This window comes from Dromaius novaehollandiae, chromosome 3 (genome assembly GCF_036370855.1).
Source record: "Dromaius novaehollandiae isolate bDroNov1 chromosome 3, bDroNov1.hap1, whole genome shotgun sequence".
Classification (NCBI taxonomy): domain Eukaryota; kingdom Metazoa; phylum Chordata; class Aves; order Casuariiformes; family Dromaiidae; genus Dromaius; species Dromaius novaehollandiae.
Genome location: NC_088100.1, coordinates 115,659,213 through 115,680,131, shown reverse-complemented (window position 1 = coordinate 115,680,131; position 20,919 = coordinate 115,659,213). Strand labels below are relative to the sequence as shown.

General features: G+C 38.7%; 1 protein-coding gene across 4 annotated transcripts in view; it reads right to left on the bottom strand.

Moving 5' to 3' along the window:
* KIZ (kizuna centrosomal protein) overlaps nucleotides 1–20,919 on the bottom strand; it is a 68,540-nt gene that overhangs the window by 32,557 nt on the left and 15,064 nt on the right. For all 4 annotated transcript variants that reach the window (XR_010388626.1, XR_010388625.1, XM_026106037.2 and 1 more), the window contains exons 5-6: nucleotides 11,780–12,407; nucleotides 7,305–7,572 (exon numbers count right to left, since the gene is read on the bottom strand). Coding sequence is in view for 2 of the 4 variants with exons in the window: in XM_026106037.2 (XP_025961822.2) it covers nucleotides 7,305–7,572; nucleotides 11,780–12,407 (896 nt within the window). In the remaining 2 variants the exon portion in view is untranslated. The remainder of the gene's footprint in view (nucleotides 1–7,304; nucleotides 7,573–11,779; nucleotides 12,408–20,919) is intronic.

Sequence of the window (20,919 nt, the reverse complement as noted above, 5' to 3'; positions counted from 1 at the left end):
TGATTTTGGCAACTTGGTCACATATAGTGACAGCCAATACTAATAACCCTACACAAAATCACAACTCAGAATTTATAAATCCTAATAATGTAATATCAATGAGTAATCTTCATTGTTCACCACAGAGAGGTTTACAAAGGATTCATGTGCTATGGGCAGAAGGTATTTAAGCACATTCATACTTCAAGGGCAAATCTCATATGTCTGATTCCCCCTTCTTTTTGTTTTTTTAAATGTTCTCTGAAATATCCCAGAGGAATCTTCTCATAGAAAACCCTGAGCCAAAAAAATCTCCATACATACAGATAGATTAATAAGCAGCAGCAGCAAAGTGGATAAGGGCCTACAAAGTGAGGAAACACACTGCGTATGAGGAAAAAATAAGGAAAGGAGACTGCACAAGAAGGTTATAGTAAAGGGGATAATAGTTAAATAATCTTTTTCACCATCCAATGCAGTGTTTCTGCTTCTGGTGTGAAAGGAGAATCTCACAGAGAAAGAAGAGACTGGCTGGTTGAAGAAACATTCATGTGACTAGCACAGACTTTGAGAAGTCTGGGAAAACTTCCTAGAAAAGGAATTTTCAGAGGTCATGTCCTTCTCTCTCGAGTGATAACTGAGATGCTCATTTATCCTTGTAACAGGACAGGGGAGAAGGCAGGCCACATGGGACCAACCACAGCCTTGACTACAGCCTAGGAATGTGTGACCCCAGCTGAATCGTGCTGCTGCAGGTCCTTGGCCACATGCCCACACGCAGCTGGTCAGCACAGCAAAGATCAGGTCAGCCCTTGGCATCAAGTTTTGTAGAAGGAAGAGACTGGGCTCAGTGCTGCAAGCAGGAGGAAGAGCAGAGAGCTCAAGACAGAAGTCAACCACACAAATCTCATGCTCAGCATGAAGACTGTTCAACACACTCTGAATCTTGCAGGCATGGAGTAGATTTTCCATTTGCCTTTGGCTTTGGTGCATCAGGGCTAAGATGAAGCTAAGCACTACCAATAATCCCACTGCTGCATTTACTTCTTTCTGCTTTTATGAACATTTTCTTGATGTTCTAAGCTCATCTCTCATGCAGGTGATTTTGCCCCACGGGCTCTGCAGCTGTCTTGGTTGAGCAGAGGCTTGCTCTATTTAAAGTAGAGAAGAGAATGACCATGAGTTAAAATGGCAAGTTTATTAAATAAAGAGCATGGAAAGGTAGGTATGCATTTTACTCAGGAAAAGTCTTCAAATATCAGTTGACAAATCAAATTGGTCCCTCAGTTCAAACCAAATTTGTGTTGTATAGCTTATTAAATAGCAATGTCAAACTTCAAAAGTATACAATCACTAGTGAAACTGGTCTATTATTTGAAATTAGTAATGGTGATGGAGTAGAAAGGAGCTCCCACATAGTGATTTCCTGATTAAAAAAAAAGGACTTTTTTTTTTTAATTAGACTGGAGTTTTTTCTGCACTTTCTCCTCACTCAAAACTGTTTGAAAAAGACAACAAGCAAGTCGGTCCTTACACACCCAGCCTTTTCTCTATAGCTATTGGAAAATGCATATATTTCAATGTCAAACGGAATACCTCTAAATGTAATAAATGCCTCAGGAAAATGTTTAATACAGAAAGGACACCACAAAAAAAAAAAAAAAAAAACAAGAGATTGTTTTAAAATGTTGCAAGCAGTAGAAGAAAGATCAAGATTTAGTTTTATTTTTGCAACAACTTGTTTTGAATGTATCATAAAACACATGAGCAAACAAGACCGGGAAATGTAGCATATTCCATTCAGAAATATTTTCTGCGTTTTCTTAGAACTCCATTAAGTGTTCTTCTTGGACTTCTAAAGAATGTAAGCCATTTCTTCCTTACATTTCCTGCAGGAGTCTCACATTTTCAGAGCACATACTTTATGAGTTTCTGTACTTTAGCAAAAAGGTAGAGTTCCTGAATGTTCTATCAAACCACCCTTTCTCTAAAGTGCTAATACTAAGTTTAACCTTCTCCTGCCTCTCTCTTCCACAAAGTCAACTATCTGATCAAAAGATCTCTTCCTCTTTCATTCTTGACTTCTGTGATGGCAACTCCTCATTTGTCCTTCAGCTGGTCTGCACAAATAGTCAGAACCTGAGCCTTTAAAAAGAAATCTTTTTCCTTCCCGTTCAGTATTTACTTTTAGCTGTATGGAGTTCTAGCTGCCCCTCTGATACTGTAATTGCCCATAAAATGTGTGTGCTGGACAAATGTCTTCAGTTGTTTAAATTCTCACCTAGTTACCCTGCCATAATGGAATACTGCAGGTATGAGTCTACAATCTTATATGCGAACTTTTAGAGTCATAAGAACTACTCACATAAAGCAATCACAAAAAGAGCTGTTTATAAAAACAAACTACAATGAGGGTATTTAGAAACTGTGAAAAAGTTTCAGATGCTCAGGCATGAGATTCATAAGAATAGGCTTGAACTGAAATGCCAGGTAGGAGTATAACTGACCTACAGAGAAGACAGACCAAAATCCTGATCAGAGCTCCGCAATTTCCTCGGCTGTACGTAAACTGAAAAGTCAAGAAGTGATAGGTGTACAAATCACACAGCTCAAGACACATTCTCTTCCCCTTATGGAATATCCTGCAACTATGGGTAATATATACAGTAATAGCATTACAACTGTCCAAAAATCAATTAAGACCTGAAATAATGCATTCAGATTGCTCCTGCACTGAGTAGTTTAATTCCTTTACCTCCAGGATCAGAATAAATCTAGTGACCACCTACAGGTACAGAGACATAACTGGGACCTAAAACGGATTTTGATGAAGCTGCACCTCTATAATGATGCAAATTAGGATTTAAAGTTTGAAACAATAAAGCATGGCTAATCCCTTTACAGAGGTGTAAATAGCTATTCAGATTTTGATTTCAGACTGCCTGCTTTGTTGAGGACTTTCCACAGAAGAACTCCATGAAGCAATGTCACAGCTGGGCTACAGGCTCTCAAGGAGTCCAAGAGACAAATAAAGATTCTTGTTGTAGAAGCTGACATATTTATAAAGTTAATCTTTAAATATTGTTTATACTCCCTCAGGAAGCTGTTCACACTAAAATTTACATCAGTTTTGTAATTATGTTCAGATATATTGAAAGCTTTGTTTTCTATTAGATTGTTTGACAACAGTGAACAATTAAGTTTGAACTGCTGTGCATTTAGCTGAGGTTCTTAGACATTCAATAAACAAAACAATACCAGGGAGATCACATATGCAGTTAAACAGTGCTTTTTCTTTTACTGAAGTCTTACAAAAACCTGTATTTCAGTGGCTAACTCATTTCCTATTGTTTTACTCCCTCTGGGTGGTCCTTCCAGGGTGCCACTTGAGGGGGATACAATAATAAAAAAAGAAGGGGAAGGAAGGGACACCAACGTAAAGAAAAACAAAATGTATGACAATCTGCAGCAGGCTACGGATCAGAGGTCAGCAAACAAGAGGTCCTTCTCTTTTACAGGTTGCTTCCTGGAAACAGTCTGATTAAGCTGACAGCTTGAATTATGTGTTACATTTTGTAATGCACAATCCATCTGTGCTAAGTCCTCTTCAATGCAGCTGAAGCAGCACAGGCATAAGCTCTGCCTTTTTCCACCCCTTCAACACAGGCCTTAAAACAGTCATCATCTTTCTGTGCACTAATTCTCAGAGACCCTCTCCCCCTCCCCTTAAGCCTTTAAATAAAGGGCTGGATACTCTAAAGAATGGTAAAAGGATATGGAGCCTTTCACCCCTAGTTCACCAGTTCAAACCTGTAACAAGTAACTGAAGACCAAAAGTTATCAGAAAGCTGTTCACCTGAGGTGAAATGAAATCAGGAATAAGTGCCCTTATAGCACTTTTCCTAACAAACAAGGCAACCCCCCCCCCCCCCCAAAAAAAAAAAAAACCTTGGTTAATCAATATACTTGCTGATGCCTTTCTGCAGAGCTTAGGAACTGAACAGATGCAGAAAAAACATAGCACCTCTAGCCAGTGCTTTGATACAGGTGGAGTTTTTGGTACAAGTTTTAGAGGACATATGTACAACCACTATTCAACAGATCCACACAGCAGCACTCAGAGACATGCAAATCATTTGGTAAAAGTTATCGGTTTTAGTTACTAAGATACCAAAATTACCCAGTCCCACTACTAACTGTAACAAAGTTTCAAACCTTACACTGAACAAGCTTTCATAGCAACATAACTTTTCTTCGGTTAATAACCTGTTAGTATCAATCATTTTTCTAGTTGAAAATGCCAGTTTGAAACTAGGCTGAAAAGAGATAACCACTCAGAGGTAAAAATATGACATAAGCTTATTGGGGGGAGGAGGGGGAGACCTTGCTATAATTATGCCTCTGAAGGTAGGTAGGAAAGACAAATCTTTCTCCACAAACTGTAAACTTGGGGCTTCCTGACATACAACAAGGATTTTGTTTTGCTTTTTCTTGAGTGCGTTATGATCTCAAAATTGTCTGCATGTGGGAGCTCCTTTCTACTCCAACACCCTTACTAATTTCGAATAATAGACCAGAAGCATACAAACGGACCAAAGTAGTAAGGCAATGAATGGGACTTAGTATTTATGCCATAGCAATGACACTGCTTAAGAATGAGCAGCTACATGGAAAGAGTCCAAGCTACAGATATTTCAATTTAAGAAAACAAATACTAATAGTTTTGCATAATTTCCTCACATTCCTTCAGCCAAAGAAGTTTCACAATAGTAAGACACATGGACTGGCTGGAAGGATTTCGATGTAAGAACTGTGATATTATACATTCAGACAAAAGAAAGCATTTTTTACAGGTTGTGTAATTTATATAACTGAAGTCCATGTATTAATTACTTGGAAACTTTTCCCTAAGATTTTCAACTTATCAATTATTTTACAAAACTCAAACATACAGATTTGTATTTCAAGTGCACTGGAAAGATGCACTTAAAAAGCTTGGTTATAAATTAAACCACAGAAAGGCTGCTTATCATTTCACAAGACCTTTCACAGCTGCAATTTTTGAAAGTTTTATCTGGATTTTAATTTTCAGGTAAAACAAATTAAAAATCATATCTTTTCTGCAGAAACACATAACAGTAGAGATCACACTTTTATGGCCTTGAGAAACTAAGGTATTCAGCTTGACATAATATGAGAGGAAACATTCACATTCTGTTTTAGTCATACTCCAGAGATAATGCAAACAGTGAAGCCTTTCTTATAATTTAGCTGGGCTTCGAGAACACAGCACAGTATTTTCATCAGTTTACGAACAACCAGACATCACTAACATCTATAGGGAGAGAACAAAAGGTTAGGTTACCGTCACGCAGCTATGACTTCTCTAGAAAAGGCAAGCACTCTATGCAACTTTCCTGCAAAGTGTTATGATTAACAGGTATTACACAAAAGAAAAACTCTGTAAAAGCTATTTAGATGTAAATTAGATGATGTTTCCATTAAGCAGTCTGATACATGGGTTTGCAAATGTGAAATTATAAAGTTTCAGAAATGTATTTTGATGGCTGTTAGTTTCTGCTCAATTGTCATCCATAATACAAGCTAATATTGAAATTGGTATCTATTAAGACCTGAACATGATTAAGAAGTACAGATGTATTAAAGAAAAAAGCTGCAAACAACCAAAACAAAAAAATGGCGAGAGAGCTTTCATCATTCTCTCCCTGGATAAAAATGCTGTTTTCTTTTGTACATGGTCTCTCCCCAACTTACAACCACCATTCCTTGTTTAGCTCATATGCCTCTTAACAACCCCTGTATATGTTTTACCACTTCAGCCAGGAGTTTTTTGCATATGAAGAGTTCCAGAATGAAGATAAGAAAAAGCCCAACTGACAGTAGCACCATCTGTAATACAAGTGGAGAGCAAAAGCCGGGGGGGGGGCAAGTGCACACCTGAGAAAGACAGCACGTACATGCAAAAAAGAGGCTTTTCCTCAATAATGCTTTAGTGATTGTGGGCAGGAGAAAAGCTGGCCAACAGGAGAAAAGGTATGGAGGGAGTAAGAGAAGAAAAAAACAGAAGGAGGAAAACAAATGTGCCGCTGAGGGAGAACAGGCAGAATAAAGACAGTAGCAACTGAATCATTCTGTTAAAATTAAAATCAGGATGAGAAGAAGGTAAGGCAGTGGTGGGACAGCAAGGATAAAAGGGAACACAGACATGAAACACTGCAACAGGAACCAGTGGCAGCAAACAGACTTTCAGAAGAACTAGGAGATAGAGGGGAAGTGGGAGAAAAACAATGAAGAGAGTCCTACAACACAAGCAGCAAGAAGAATAAGTGGAGACTCAAGCAGTGATGTACTTGCAGAACAGCAATTCTGAAATCTTAAGTCTACTGCGCAAAGTAATTATTCTTCCTAATTGATCACATTTATGTGGTACGAGGCAATGGAAGCATTTAAATAGCAGACACAGGAACAAGCGATACCAGTTTGAACTGATCTGTTTTACCACAGCTAGGAAGTAAAACAACCTTCCCATACAACTTGAACCAAACTTTTCTCATTCTCTCTCAGCTATTCTAAAGGAAATGCTCAGAAAATTTAGCCAGCTGGAAATTTTAACCAGAGCATGCTGTTCAGTAAGTTACAGGTACTATTAAATAAACAAAATAAAATTTGCTTATATATAAAGAATGTATTTATTTTAACAACAAACATATTTAACTTGTCTATCTCTGAACTGAGTTATTTCAAGTCACTTAATCACTAACACACATGTAGCAAGATACTAAATAAATACTTTTCCATTGACTTGGGCTGTATATTCCTGCATCTTCCCTGTGGTATTGGCTGCACCCACCAATTTTCCCACTAGCCAATGGGGCAAGTTGCAGTCAATGTAGGGGCAAGTTCCAAGTCTGACTTGCACTGTCTGACCGATGTGTGCATGCTGATGACTAACAGGAGTTCAATTGGAAGAAATAACCTGAGTTAATTCTACAGCTTTTCTCCTTACTGGGAGCACACATTTGTCTTTCCTCACCCCCCAAAAACAGTAGGAACGTTACCTCTAGTCCTTTATTGAAATTCATGAATATATTTAAGGGGGAAGAGGGGGGCACAAAGGAAAGACCAGGCAGATGAACAGTATCATTGTACACATCTCAGATAAGCCAAAAAACAGGCCCACACTAAAGGATTTTACTGAAACTTAAGAAATTTGCCCACCTGCATGTGAGTTTTAGCATCATATTTCAGCCTTCAGGGTATACAATAACAAATAAATAGCGCTAAGAAAAGACATAATGACATACCCTTCTGGTGCTGAGCTAACTGAGGGCTCTTCCTCTGCCGTACGAAGATTTGATGATTGCAAAGAAAAGCATTCTACGGAATGGGCATCTCTTTCTTGTTCTGAATTTACTGCTTTTAAGGCCATCTCACTATACATGTCTTCTAGACTCTGCTGTGGTTCAGTGGCATTTAAAATCTCATCCTCTTCAGTCACAGAAACTGTGAGGTCACTGCTGCTATCTAAACTTGTTTGTTTAGAAGTACAATTATTGATGTGATGTTCTGGTTCTATAAAAAAAAGTATTTTCAAAACATTAACAGGATCATGACAAGAAATGCATTGTACTGCATAGAATTAAACAAAGATTGATTTTGTATATTCACCTATTTCACTTATAATTTAATGAATGAACATTCACCTACTCATCATTCACTAAGTTCTTAAAGCAGCGCAAATCTCGTTCTAACAATACTCCAACACAGCAAGGATAGAGGCAATTGTGCACAAATGTACGAGAAGGGAATTTTGCTTCATCTTTTAGTTTCCTGTGCATTTCCTCTACCACTTTTTCCCTCCCCACGCCCATGTGTTCTTCCACATTTTTCTCGCAAGGGGGAGTTCAACAAACCTCTAGGCCTGATGTGCTCTTGGCTCTTTGGTCTGCAATTCAAGGTGGGGGGGAGGGGGAGAAGAAGACACCCTGTACTACTCAAAAACAAGCATTAGTGTGAAGACCAACTGCTTCACTAAACTGTCTCTGAGAAAACAAGGAAACAGAAAAATTTGACAAAGTGTGTTGAGAGCTGGGGGTGGGGGAAGGTATGCACCTGAATGTGCTGTCATACAATTTCTTTAAACCTTGCAGAAGTGATACATGCCTGTAACTTTTTAAACCCTCTATGTTAATTACCTTCTCTAAAAAAAGAGGCTATAAGGCTGAATTACACCTCTAAAAACCCAAATAAATACTATTTTATCTGTTTCCAGAACGGAAGAAAAAACCCACACTGCTGTAATAGATTAGTGTTGTCACAAAAATTCCCCAGTTTTCCCCAAAATTCACTAAAGTTTAAGTTAACTTGCATTCACATACGAGCTGATGCTACAGTATCCACCATTTCTGTTTGCCTCCAGTCATAGAGTTTCATCTGGAACTGAATTACTTAAGATTTATGACAAACAGTAGATGATGCCAGGGTCTTACATTTTAGCCTTGTTTCCAGACTCATTAAATTAATCCACGTAACAAATGTCATTATTTTCCAGGCCATGAAAAAAAGGGGAGGAATACAGTTTTATTCTCCAGTTTGAATGGGGGGGGGGGAAGAGAAGATGCTGTTTGTTTGCTGGATTTTTCTGGGAGAAATAAGATTCTTTCCTCACTACACTTTGTGCTACCTTTTCTGAACAGTGGCAAAAGACCACTAGGAAAGACTGCCGAAAACCTCTATGCACTGCATAAACATCCGCAGCTTAAAGCATAGCGTATGCTCAGTTGTGGAACATAAAGCAGAGCCAAACATCTTAATCAGCTCCCCATAATTTGCAGCACGAAAGGTCAAACTTATGAGAGACAGAACAAGACAGCCCCATCCACAAATCCAAACCTGTAGTTTGGATTGGATTTACCAAACATGACACTGACCACCTAAGACCTTCCTTTTGGGAGCAAAGAGAAGAACCACCAGTGGCCTACCAAAGCTGCACTGCAAAATCCAAAGGCTACACCAGCTTGGCCTGGTCTTGTTCCAGCTCAATAAGGACAGTCTTTCATTACAAAGGAGAAGTGGCAAATACATCAGGTGAAACGAAATGAGAGGCAAATAAAATCCTTGGAGAAAGAAAAAATGGAAAAAAAAAACCTCTAGGAAAAGGATGCCAGAAAAAAAAAAGTAGTACAGAATATCATCTGATAGGGATGACAGCTTTTGTCTATAAAGAAAACCAGGATCATTACAGGAGAGCGGGAGTCCCTACATCATTAGGGTTACCACCAGTTTCCATTATAAAAAAAGCTCCATTTTAGCAATTGTTTTGTGGCTTGGAAAACTAGTTTAACTTGAAAATTGCTACATTTACTGGAAAGGCAGGGGAGAATATTTTTGAAAGATGTTTAAAAAGGAATAAACTGTTACTTAGTGACAAATCTTTGTCACCAGCACTTCAAAAACAAGTCCATTAGCTTACTCTGAAAATAAGTAACCAAGCTAGTAAAATAGGACAGAACACATGTTGCCCAAATGGTAAGGGAGGGGCAGGAGGGTGTAGAAATTGGGGAACTAGTCTTCGAGAGGAAGTACAGTATTTTGTTCCAGTAGAAGAACATCTCAGCTGGGAGAAACTGCATCAGATTTCTTAGCAAAGCATGGAACAAACTGGAGAACAATAATCAAAACAGTAGTTAATTTTGATTCTTAATCTATTTTTCCAAATCCTGTTTTTCAGAAATGGTTGAAATACTCTGCACAAACTTTCAAAATAGAGGAGATCAACCCAAAACAGAAGTCATTTACATCTTCCCAGAGAGGTAAGTGAACATTAAGTCTCTTTAATTAGTTTACGCCTAATTTTAAGACAACTGTCAGCATAGCAGTAAAATCACCTTCACTTTCTAACAGAGCAGCTATCATTAGGTCTTGAGTTAGGCTTGGCTAAACCTCACACCAGACAAACAGAGCCCTACTACAGATCTGAGCAGTTTTCCCTTCAACAGGTAAGCAAGCACATCAGACCTAGCAAGGTACATTTGAAGGGAGAAGCATCCAGCTGAGTAGAGAGCACCCCAGCAGGACAATGATCTCAGAGAGAACCCCATTTCTATAAACTTTGAGGTCCATCTTGAGCAGGTAGCCAGGCTATAAACTATTGCTTTAAGTAGCCTAGTAGGAGGCATTATTAAAGACTGCAGAAGGTCTGCCACTTCCAAACTAAGTAAAACAGACAGCCCAGCTATGGCTACTCACTTTACATTGTTTCTTTGCACATCCCCTGTTCTTTCTCATCTTCCTTCATTTTGTCTACTCACGGTAAGGAACAAAAAGAAATCAAGAACCTGAGAATGGAGCTGAAGAGACTCAACCACCATTTTGCCCGCCAAAGATGAGAAAAGTGCCCTCAGCAGACTAGAAACACAGAATTGTAGAGCCTCAGAATACCTCAGATGAGGAACCAAGTAAATATGAACAGACCTGGCCCCCAGCAAGCCTTTGCATATCTAAATGAATGACCTGGGAGGAAGCCAAGTCAATAAGAGAGGAGAAAGAAAATAGAAACACTCTTGTGCTTCAATCACAATACCACAGAAATTGGGGGAAAAAAAATTGCAGCCATGGGTTTGTGCGTGTCTGTTTAGAAGGACCTCTTCCTACTCCAATTCTTGTCCCTCACACAGGAAACTTTCAAGTTTGAAGAAAGAGCAGCTCTCTGGCAGTATCTACCAAATGTGATTCTCTCCAGCGATGCAGCAGCTGGCGCGTTGTAGTGACTCACGTTCACTGCCCCAGCTCTTCTCCGGGACCTTGGACAGCAGGAGGGAAGGGGGAAGCCGTCCCACCAGCACTAAGCCACCTCCCAGCTGCACCGAGCAGCTGAAGTTGCTCATGTGATCCCCATCTACTTTTACGGAAAACTTCGCTTTACGGTACCAACACTGGCAAACAAAGAGATTTCTATTTAGGCTAGATCACATCCAGGTACCAATTTCAACCCCAGGTGATGCATAACAGGTATCTCTATGGCATGTGCTTCAACCAGCTAAGCCAGCCCATTTTTAACCCTGTGAGGATGTACAGATAACAGACTATAATCTAAAACATCTATAACAGACTGTAATCCAAAACAACAAAATTTTTTTACTGGGACGGTGACAAAGCACTGGAACAGGTTGCCCAGAGAGCTTGTGGAGGCTCCATCCTTGGAGAGATTCCTGTCCTGTCTAGACAAGGTCCTGGGCAGCCTGCTCTAGGTGACCCTGCTTGAACAGGAGGGTTGGACTAGATGATCTCCAGAGGTCCCTTCCAACTTCAACTACTCTGTGATCTACCATCACAACACAGGAAACGGATCCTTTACAGCCACATGCACAAATCATACAAAGTCAAGGGAAAAAGGTTTTAACAAAGAAAGGGAATAAATGAGCCTTTCTATCTCTTCCACAGCTAAGCAGCCTGATGTAAAACAGATAGAGAACTACAGCATTGCCACAACCAGTAGTAACAACTCCAAGCTTTGGAGTTTCACTGACCTCACCTCAGCACTTCCAGCTATCCACTACAATGCAAACTCGTGCAATATACTTTCTATGTTACAAAAACATCAACCAAGATCAGTGGCCAAAACCAAAAAGCATGCATGCTAAACAGTAAACAGCAGACAGACCCCTCTTAATATTTGCAGAGTTATTTGCTCTATCATCATGGGTATACATGCATTCTAAAACAGACAAATCAGTAGAGACAACACAGCCATCACAGACACACATGCACGCTGTCATACCTGGTAAACTTTCTTGTAGATGTTCTTTCTCAGAAACAACTGGTTCAGGAGTAAACACCAAGGATATTGGCTGTTTAGGTCTTTCTTCATTTGCTACGAAGTGCTCAGATGTCACTACTTCCTTTACTGATCTGCTAGAACTGTCACTTTTTAAATCAGTGGTTCTGTTCTCCGAACCTAATCTTTCATGGGACGGAAGGTTGAGCTTAGCAGATTTTTCACTTTCTGCTAAATTAATTTGGCTGTTATTTGTATTGCTTTCTATTGCTAAGCAGCAAGTTCTTCCATTCTCAGATGATATACTGGATGTGACTGGCATTTTCTCATCCATCTGGAGATCTGTCTCCACATCTATTTTGTCAGACTTATTTAAGCACTGCATATCACTACTAGTTTGTACTACACAGCTGTCTGTCAAATTACTGCTCTGTGCTGCCTGTCTGCATGAATGTGGGTCGGAAACTGAAAAGCTCTTTGTGGGCTGGAAAGATTTCTGCTGTGTACTGAAATCTTCAGTGCTTGAGATGGCTGACATTTGGTGGCCCATAAAGATTACTGCTGGATGATACAATCCTCTTGACGTGGCTGTCCCAGTGTTAATTCCTGCCTGTCTTGCACCCAGCGGTATCTGAAAAAAAAATACATGTTGAAGATGGTTTAAAAAAAATAGTTGCAAATGGAAATTCTAGGAGATTACATGTTGGTTTCTGAATAGGAATTGCTACATAATTTAAATATTTTCTTTAGTGTTCTTTTGCTTCTTACATAACACTTTTTGCCCATTTGCTTTAGAAGAAACAGAAGGCACAAATAGCCTTATTTCTGCAAAATGCTAAGTTCTTTTTGATAAGTGCTAGCTATTTTCAGCTACCCAAGAAACTAGTAAAGGTGGAGTCTCTCAACACCTAATCAAAGTCAAACATTACCTCATCACTTTTCTCTTGGTTGAGTGTGTTTTGTATCAAAAACATATTTGCAAAAAAACTCTTAAAAATGGATAATACTAACATCAGATAAGCCTGTTAACTACAATACTACAGAAAGCAGTTTCAATTGCTAGTAAGTCTGCACTGGAACTTCTGCTTAACATTAATTTTAAACACTGCTTCTAGCAATTCTAATAGCTTAATGTTCTGGGCAATCAATTCTTCCTGTGATTTTAAAGTAAGAAATCCCATAAACTTAGAAGGCCTACCACCCATTTCCTCATGTTTTCAAGTGTTTATGAAAGCTGCCTGATCAAATAGTCTAGAAATCAACATCCTTCATCGAGATTGCAAGCCTGGTACTTACAGCTATGCATTTCTACATTTCTTCCATTCAGCTTTGTTCTGGAGAACTCTCTACTTATCAGTTAGGGAACAGAAATGAGTAGGAATAGTCTCTACAACATTACAGCATCATAAGGAATTATGCAAACACTTAAAAAGCATTACTTTCAAAAATGTAAAGTTACACATAAACAAACATCTTCCCTACCGCTACCGTGTACAAGCCAAAACACTGAAATATATGTAGGATTCATTTGAAATTGGCAGATATTTGGGATGGGGAAGAAAATTCTTCCAAAGAAAAGCAGTGTAAAAATGCGTGACTGTGGCCTCAACTGAGGCTTTGTGAGCCGAAACAACCAGTGGCAAAAGCTCACTGCAACCCCAGCTATATTAAAATCGGCTGAAGTACAAGACAGACTAACTAATTCCTGCAAGAAAATAAACTTTTAAAATTGGATTTCTGTAAAAGGTTTTTTAAACCTTCTAACAAAGCAAGATACATAGATCTAACAATAAAAACAATTGATTTTTTTTCTGTTATTAACTTTACTAGAATTGTTATCTTCTATTTGTACATTGCTTTGTATATCACTTGGTAACCTGTGACTTACGTACTGTAGTATCCCAAACCTAAGAACATACAAATTAAAAAAAAAAAAAAAAGTGTCTGAGCAGAGAGTAAAGAAAGCTACCAGTCCCCTCCCTCGCACTGAAATATTCCAATGTCCAGGACAAGAGTGGCAGGAAAAGGTTGCTCAGAGCAGCTGCTACAGGTGGCTCCAGAAGCCCCCTTTGAATAAGGAAATGAGAAAAGTACTTCTAAAACATTCTCTAGGTTATGCCAGTCTCTCAGAGAAAGCTGCAGAGGCTGACTAGCCATAGCCAGTCTTACAAGCCAGGCAGGATTCTGGATCAACAGTATGGTTTCTTCTTAGCCAAGCTAAGTTTTATTAATGCATCTTAGAAATTTTTCTAATATCTTTCTTATACAAACTCATGCTTTCAAGTAATCCAAGTCAATTTATTTTCACCTGTCTTGTCCAGTGATAACACCAACAGTGAAACATATAACAAACAAGACATCCTATTTCTCCTTCTCTAAAACCCGGATAGCACTACCACAGCAGCAACCAGTACCACAAGATACTTCCCTAGGGTACCAGCATATTCTCCACTACTTAAAGGCACCTGTAACAGATGGCAGTACTAGTGTCTGCATGGAAGAGGCAACTTTCTCTGATCAGCATTAGCAAGAAAAGTTCCTTGGTATGCAACATGGTAGAAACAGGTCTTCTTCGGAAGGAAACAAGAAAAGGAAGAATCGCCAGAGTTTGAAACATGTATCTGTCATGAATTATCTACATATCAAGCTTTGCTCCCAGCACGTCAACAAAGCAAGTAGGAAGGAGGCAAAACCACTCTATTCATCGTCATTCTTCTGCTCTTTTCTCTAGCGTCTGTTAAATCACATTATGCAGGAGGAACAACTCCTGAGCTAGAAACCCACCAGTAGATGAAATCATATTTTTCACAAGACAACTTTGGGCACCAAGGAGAAACATTTTAAATGGCACTTTTTCCTTCAAGAACTATATTTATCAAACTTGCATTAAAAAACAGTTCCAACAATATAACCAGATAACCTCCAAAACCCAGTGTTTTAATATTTGCTTTCTTCTGTTTGCATGCTTAAGAACAATTTAGGAGTGGCTACTACTAAAAGGTCACTGTCAGTTTATGCAAAGCCAAAGTCAGTTATCTTAACACCATTAGTTACAGTAAGCATGACTTACAGTAACTTTTTAGCTCCAGATCACAACGTAATAGTTTACTTTCATCTCAACAGCTCTTTTGTCATTGACTGACCTCCTTCTACCAAAGTCAGCTGCCTAGTCTAACCTTAAAGAAACAAAGGTCTAGTCTGTGACCAAGTTTTATTAAAAAGCTCAAGCTTCTCATAAAAAGCAGCAGGCCAAAAAAATCCACTGAAATATTTTAAGAAAAAGTCAAGGTTTGTTACTTAGAGTTCAAAGTTTATTCCATCATCATTACTCTTTGGTTCCTCTTTATTACTTTTTGGGTCTCAGATTCACTACTTTTACAGTGTTTAGCAAGTGTATTACGGATTTAGGAGCTCCTGGATTTAGTATTCCAGAACAAACACAATTCAATCAGGTACAACAAGCTGCTCAGCAGGCTTATAGCAGAAGATATATCTCTAACAAGCTCCTTTTTGATTGAGGGAAAAAAAAAAAAAAAAAAAAACCACACACTCTTCATCACCTCAGCACCCTAGGAGTAAGTATACAACAGATAAGTTTGGTCTATGTACAGGTTTTAACTACCAAAAAAAAAAAAATACAGATCTATGTAGATGTTCTACCTAGACTGTGAACAAAGTTGTTGAATTTCATGTCATTCCAGCTGGGAGTGAAATCTCTGCACAAAATAGACTTACACATATAAAGTCCTCTTTTTGGCTGTGGAATAGAAAGAACATGTGAGGGCTCCCCTCTTGCTCCTCCACTAACAAATACAATTTCTTTTAAATTATTATTGAAGTACTTTAACGAGAACAAAGACAAGAAAAAAATCCCTTTGATCAGAACTTATATAAGGAGTCCAGTCTCTCTCTGGCAGTAGACTAACATTGGGTCAAATCAACCACCTGAAAACATGCCCCAGCCAAAATTTCTCTTCAGCGCCCTATAAGATAGCATTAATTTCCAATTAATGTTTCCCGGAAAGATGGCAACAAGAAGATTTACCAGCATGAACAAAGTTCTATTACACAGCATGAATGCTCTGCATCCTAGAAATCCAGTTGTGCTGGACATGAACCCTAGGTATGCATTAATATACAGTACTACAGTAAGGAGGTAGTTGAAGAACATTTAGTTTTTCTGAGCATCTAGAGAATGGAAATGACTCTTACATTCACTCTGTAGTCTCTGCTGATATCTTGATTCATATTCTCTACATGTTCATAGGCTCTGAAATCATGAGGTTTCATCCTTACCAAAAAATGAACAGAATGTATGACAGCTGAAAGTGAAGTTGACTCCTACAGATGCAAGGCTTTATTCTCTCCTGAAGATACCCTCTTTTCTCAGAGAAAGATGCTTTGCCACCCACAAGTGTTCTTGAGAGGTACCCTATACCCAATGTCCCTAAGAGACATGGCCCTCCCAAGATGCACAAGTCCAAAGTCATCAAAAGATTTCACGAAAGCACTTCAAAGCTGAAGAAGGCAGACTTCATTGCACAAAGGTTTCAGAACCCCAAATTATACAGCTCTTTCAGCCAAGATGGACCTCTTCAATACAGGACCTCTGTTCTAACTTATAAAGCAGTGCTACCACCACACTGGGCTTCAAAAGCTTGACACTCAAGTCCTTTCCAAGGAGAACTACGGTCTTCTAGAGGAACACTGTTCAGGGATATGACTTCTGAACTTAGACAGTCCCAGAGCAATTGAGAGTCCTAAAGTATACACACACAATAGCTCAGGGAAGTACTAGATATTCACAACAGTGTTTTAGGGGCATAGGGATACCAACTATCTCTAGAAAAATGGTTCTAACCTTTATCCTCCATTTTTGTCTCCAGTACAAGTGATCATTCACCGTTTAGAGATTTTATGCATCCTACTGTCAATGCCGATGGGCACAGACACCTGTAGAAAAGGTAAGGATCAATTAACTCAGCACCAAGCTGACAATCAGAGCAGAACTGTGGAGCCATGCACACTCTGAAGTTTGCGATTGTAGTGAAACATCTGCCTTGTTGCAGGGTCAGTTAGTACTGGAATATTTTTAATGCATATGAAGTCCTCTTCCCTGATATTTTACAGGGTCCAGCCAATTCATATGAGACAAAAAAGTGAAAGATTTAAATTCTCAAAACACCTTTAAACTTAATTTCAAGACACCTGCTCAATGGATCTTCAGGAGCTTGCTGGTGAGAAGTCTTGAGGGCCCAAACCAGCAGCTTCTTGAACTAATCTGTGGCATACAGAATCAGAGCTCCAGCACAGTTGGATGTTAACAGTAAAAGCATGGAGACCCAACCACAGGACAGATTCTTATGACAGCACTTACCAAACACCAAGCACCACAGAGCACCTCTAGGAGACCAAATCTTTGCAAAGAATGACAAAGGACCATTGATACCTTGGAGTCATTGTCACTGCACCAGCAAGCAAATGGAGTTTTACATATAGCCTCTAACCAGCACTCCTCTTGAACTCCAGATTACTCTTTAAAACGCTCATTATGCTGGTGCTTTTTCTACTGGGAGCGCTTCCTGGCACACTTATCAGGTGAAACAGTGCCAGGGCCCGCAAGAGTAATTTATAAGAAAGCTTCAATGGTCAGAGAGACAGTTAGAAACTAGCCACATTACATCAATGCTATCACATAGCAAGCTGAGAGGAAGGAAAAAAAAAAAAAAAAAAAAAGATCATTAATATCATGACTCCTGAGAATTTGAAGCAGTATACAGGCCAGATCTATGTTTGTAAGCTTATACTTCTCTCTCCATGAAGAAACAGATATTGAAAGAGCTAGAAAGGCTCTTTCAAAGTACCTACTCCATTCTGAGGCTTCAGGCTAACTACGAACAACAACTTACTACTCTGACTTCCAGATATTACTTGGTAATTGATACTAGGCATCTAATTAGAGTCTGACAGCAATAAAATGTAACAGTAGTTAAGAGGCTGCTAAGCAATGCAAACAAGGAGCTCATTCCCTAAGTGCTATCAGAAAGCCATTTTCAATGCTGTTTCCAGACCACCAGGCTAGAATATTTTCAGTAATACAAGGAAGCATACTTCAGACTGATTTACAACTATCCTTAGAGAAGTACATTTTCTAACAGAGTACTCAGGCTTGATAACGAATCCTACAATGACAACTTTAAAGGAACAGCTGCTTCTCTCCAACCTTCCATTCCACAATCTTTCAAGCCACTGTGTAAAAAAGGAAAAACTGAATTATAGTACAGAAGACAATCAATTTACACTTCATCCTTAAAGACTGAACATATAAGACCCAATTCTTTTTTTAGATGGTCTTCAATTATAATTTGTCCGCAGCCCTCAAACTTCCCCCCTTTGAATACCTACTAGGTTGCTCCTGGGTTTCAGAAGGCATGGACCCATGTAATTTTTTATCATCTTTCTGGGCTTTTGCAAACTGAATATTTCTTCAGAACAGAGACCATTTATTGCCTTTTTGTAACAGTGAGTGCCACTGCCCTTCTGTCCCAATCCCTCTAAACCTACTGCTGACAGCTTTAAGATATCAGTATCACCAGTAAGGTCCTTGCAAAGGAATTTTCCCTGTTGGCATGCTTGGTGAATAGCCTGCTTCGCCAGGAGCAATGTTTGATGCAAACTAAGACCGATTCCATCACGGTTTCAAAATTATTTTACTTTAGCTAGCACAAGGAACACCCAGATCAAAGGAAAAAGTCTGCATTTACATTTTTCTTCTCCTTCAGTTTCCTCAAAACCTACAGAAAGGATCAAAGTCCTTTAACAGCTTCTTCCCATACTCCATAAAAAATGGAAGATTCCTCTCTTTCCAGAAAAATGGTTCTCTACAGTCAATGATCACCCACTGTTAAATTACAGAAGTCATCTCTTAAAACCTTCAGTAACTGCTGTCAGGGGACACTTACCAAATAACCAAATTCCTTTCCTTCTTCCTCATTCCCACCCAATACTTGTTATTTCAATCTGAACTGCAGGAAAAAGAAATAAAGCAGAGTAAGTAGTTTACCCTAGGTGGCCATTAGACAAAGAATTGTCCGTCTTTTGAGTGAACATGGACTTGTCAAAACATAACTAAGCTCTGCTCTGGAGCTTCTGTCCAGCCTGGAGGTAAGAGGCACTGGGGAAGTCCCCCTACTCAGAAGTTTGCAGCTTGACTTAGATGCAGGGAATCTCTCTTATCATCCTGGTATCAGACTTCACCATGAGTAAATTCTCTGATAGTCTGATGAAGAGCTTTGTGTCATTTACTTTAACAGCAGAACTATTAAAAAAAGCAGCTTGGAGAGACCAGCATAGATTTCCAAAGAATATCTTCCAGATACCATGGGAGAAGTTTGAGTATGTTAAACAGAACGGTTAAGTTGGCCATAACATAAAACCCAGGCAACTGCATACCGATCTAATGTATATAGAGAGAAAGGAGGTAAACTTGTACATTAACAGGAAGACAAATCACACTCCCTCCAAATACAAGGTCTAGAAATTAATGCTTTTTCTCATCTCCAAAGGTATACAAAATAGATTATATTTTCTGGATTATCTGTATCTAAATGTGTTTGCTGTGATGAATCTACTATATACAAATATAGTTTATCCCCTTTACGTTTTAAGGGTTCTCAACTACCATTTTAAGAGACTTTATCAGGCTCACTGTATATATTACAGTATGTAACTTCTATGCAGTTGCTTCCTCAACTAATGTTTACCTTCCTTCCCCAACAGTGAAATTTAGTCACATAAAATTACAAAACTCAGACAAATATATACGAATTTAATTGTAACAAAGTACTCCACAATCCTTCTCAAAAATAAGGTTTTGAGATACACTGACCTGACCTACATCTTAAAACAAGCCAGCAAAATCTCCCACGGAAACCAGGGATGAGCGTAAGATCAATCATCACTGACAACATTATCGTATGATCACTAGCATCCTAACTAGTCTAGGAGCAACGATTATAACAGTACTGTTAAATTAAAATAGTTACAAGCTATGATTTGTACCCTGAATATACTATTTCATTTGCTTTTCTCTTCTAAAGAGTAGCAATTAGACTTTTTACAGGGAATGAAGAGGCAACTGGTAAAGGGGAAATCCAAATATGCATTTAGCGCCACTGTGCGATGCCGCAGCGTAGCTCCCTTGCTGTTACTGCTTCAAGCTACCCACTGAAGATTGTTGCCTCATGTAGTTCTCCTGTGTAAGATTTCTACAATTCCACAGATCAACCACTCAAGTAGGATCATGCTGACGGTCAACCAGTCTCAGTCCAAGAGTCCTTCTTTCTAGTCATTTTGCTAATAGCCTACACTTACTACTACTTATTCACTATCACACTAAAGAACAAAGCGTTTTATTTTTAACATAAACTTAAGCAGATTTCAAGTGAGCGGAAGTTAGTGGGGAACAGACAAGATTCAGACTAAAAGAACTTGAGTTACAAAACAAGATCCGAGATACAGGATATAAACACTGATAGGCCATTCACCAGGGTAGCAGTTTTAACTCTCCAGTTACTTTTTCAGAATGGACTTATTTCAGTCAAAATGGTATCATGTATCCCAAAGGGGTATTTGTTTTTAAGCTGTGCTAGTATACCCAGGTTATACTCCCTAGCACAAGGCAAGAGGATACACACTTTAGCGCAGTAACTTTGTATTTAAGGAAGATGACGAGAAGGAGAAAGAAGGGGACAGAAAAGACTTCCCAATCAAGCTATAATTATAATGTAATATAAAGTGACATGTTTGGTTACATAACAAGTTCTTGTATTGTCCGAAATGTTTTAATCTTTTTAAAAATCTAAGTCACACTGTGAGCCTTTAATCTTCTAGTATTTATGTAAAAACAACTTTTCTACGGGTTAAAAATTGCATCTCCTGCACAAACTGCTTTTAGCTAAAGAATCCAGTATTCAAAACTAAACTCACCTTTTCACATATGTGAATTATGTTTTTAATTTACACAAATTGCTGAAGGCCTGCTTATATAGGTCAAGGTTGCTAAGGTTCATTGCTTTGTATATTACAGTTTAAAGAAAGCTCTAAATTCAAGGTTTTTAACTTTTTAATCTATGGGAAAAAAC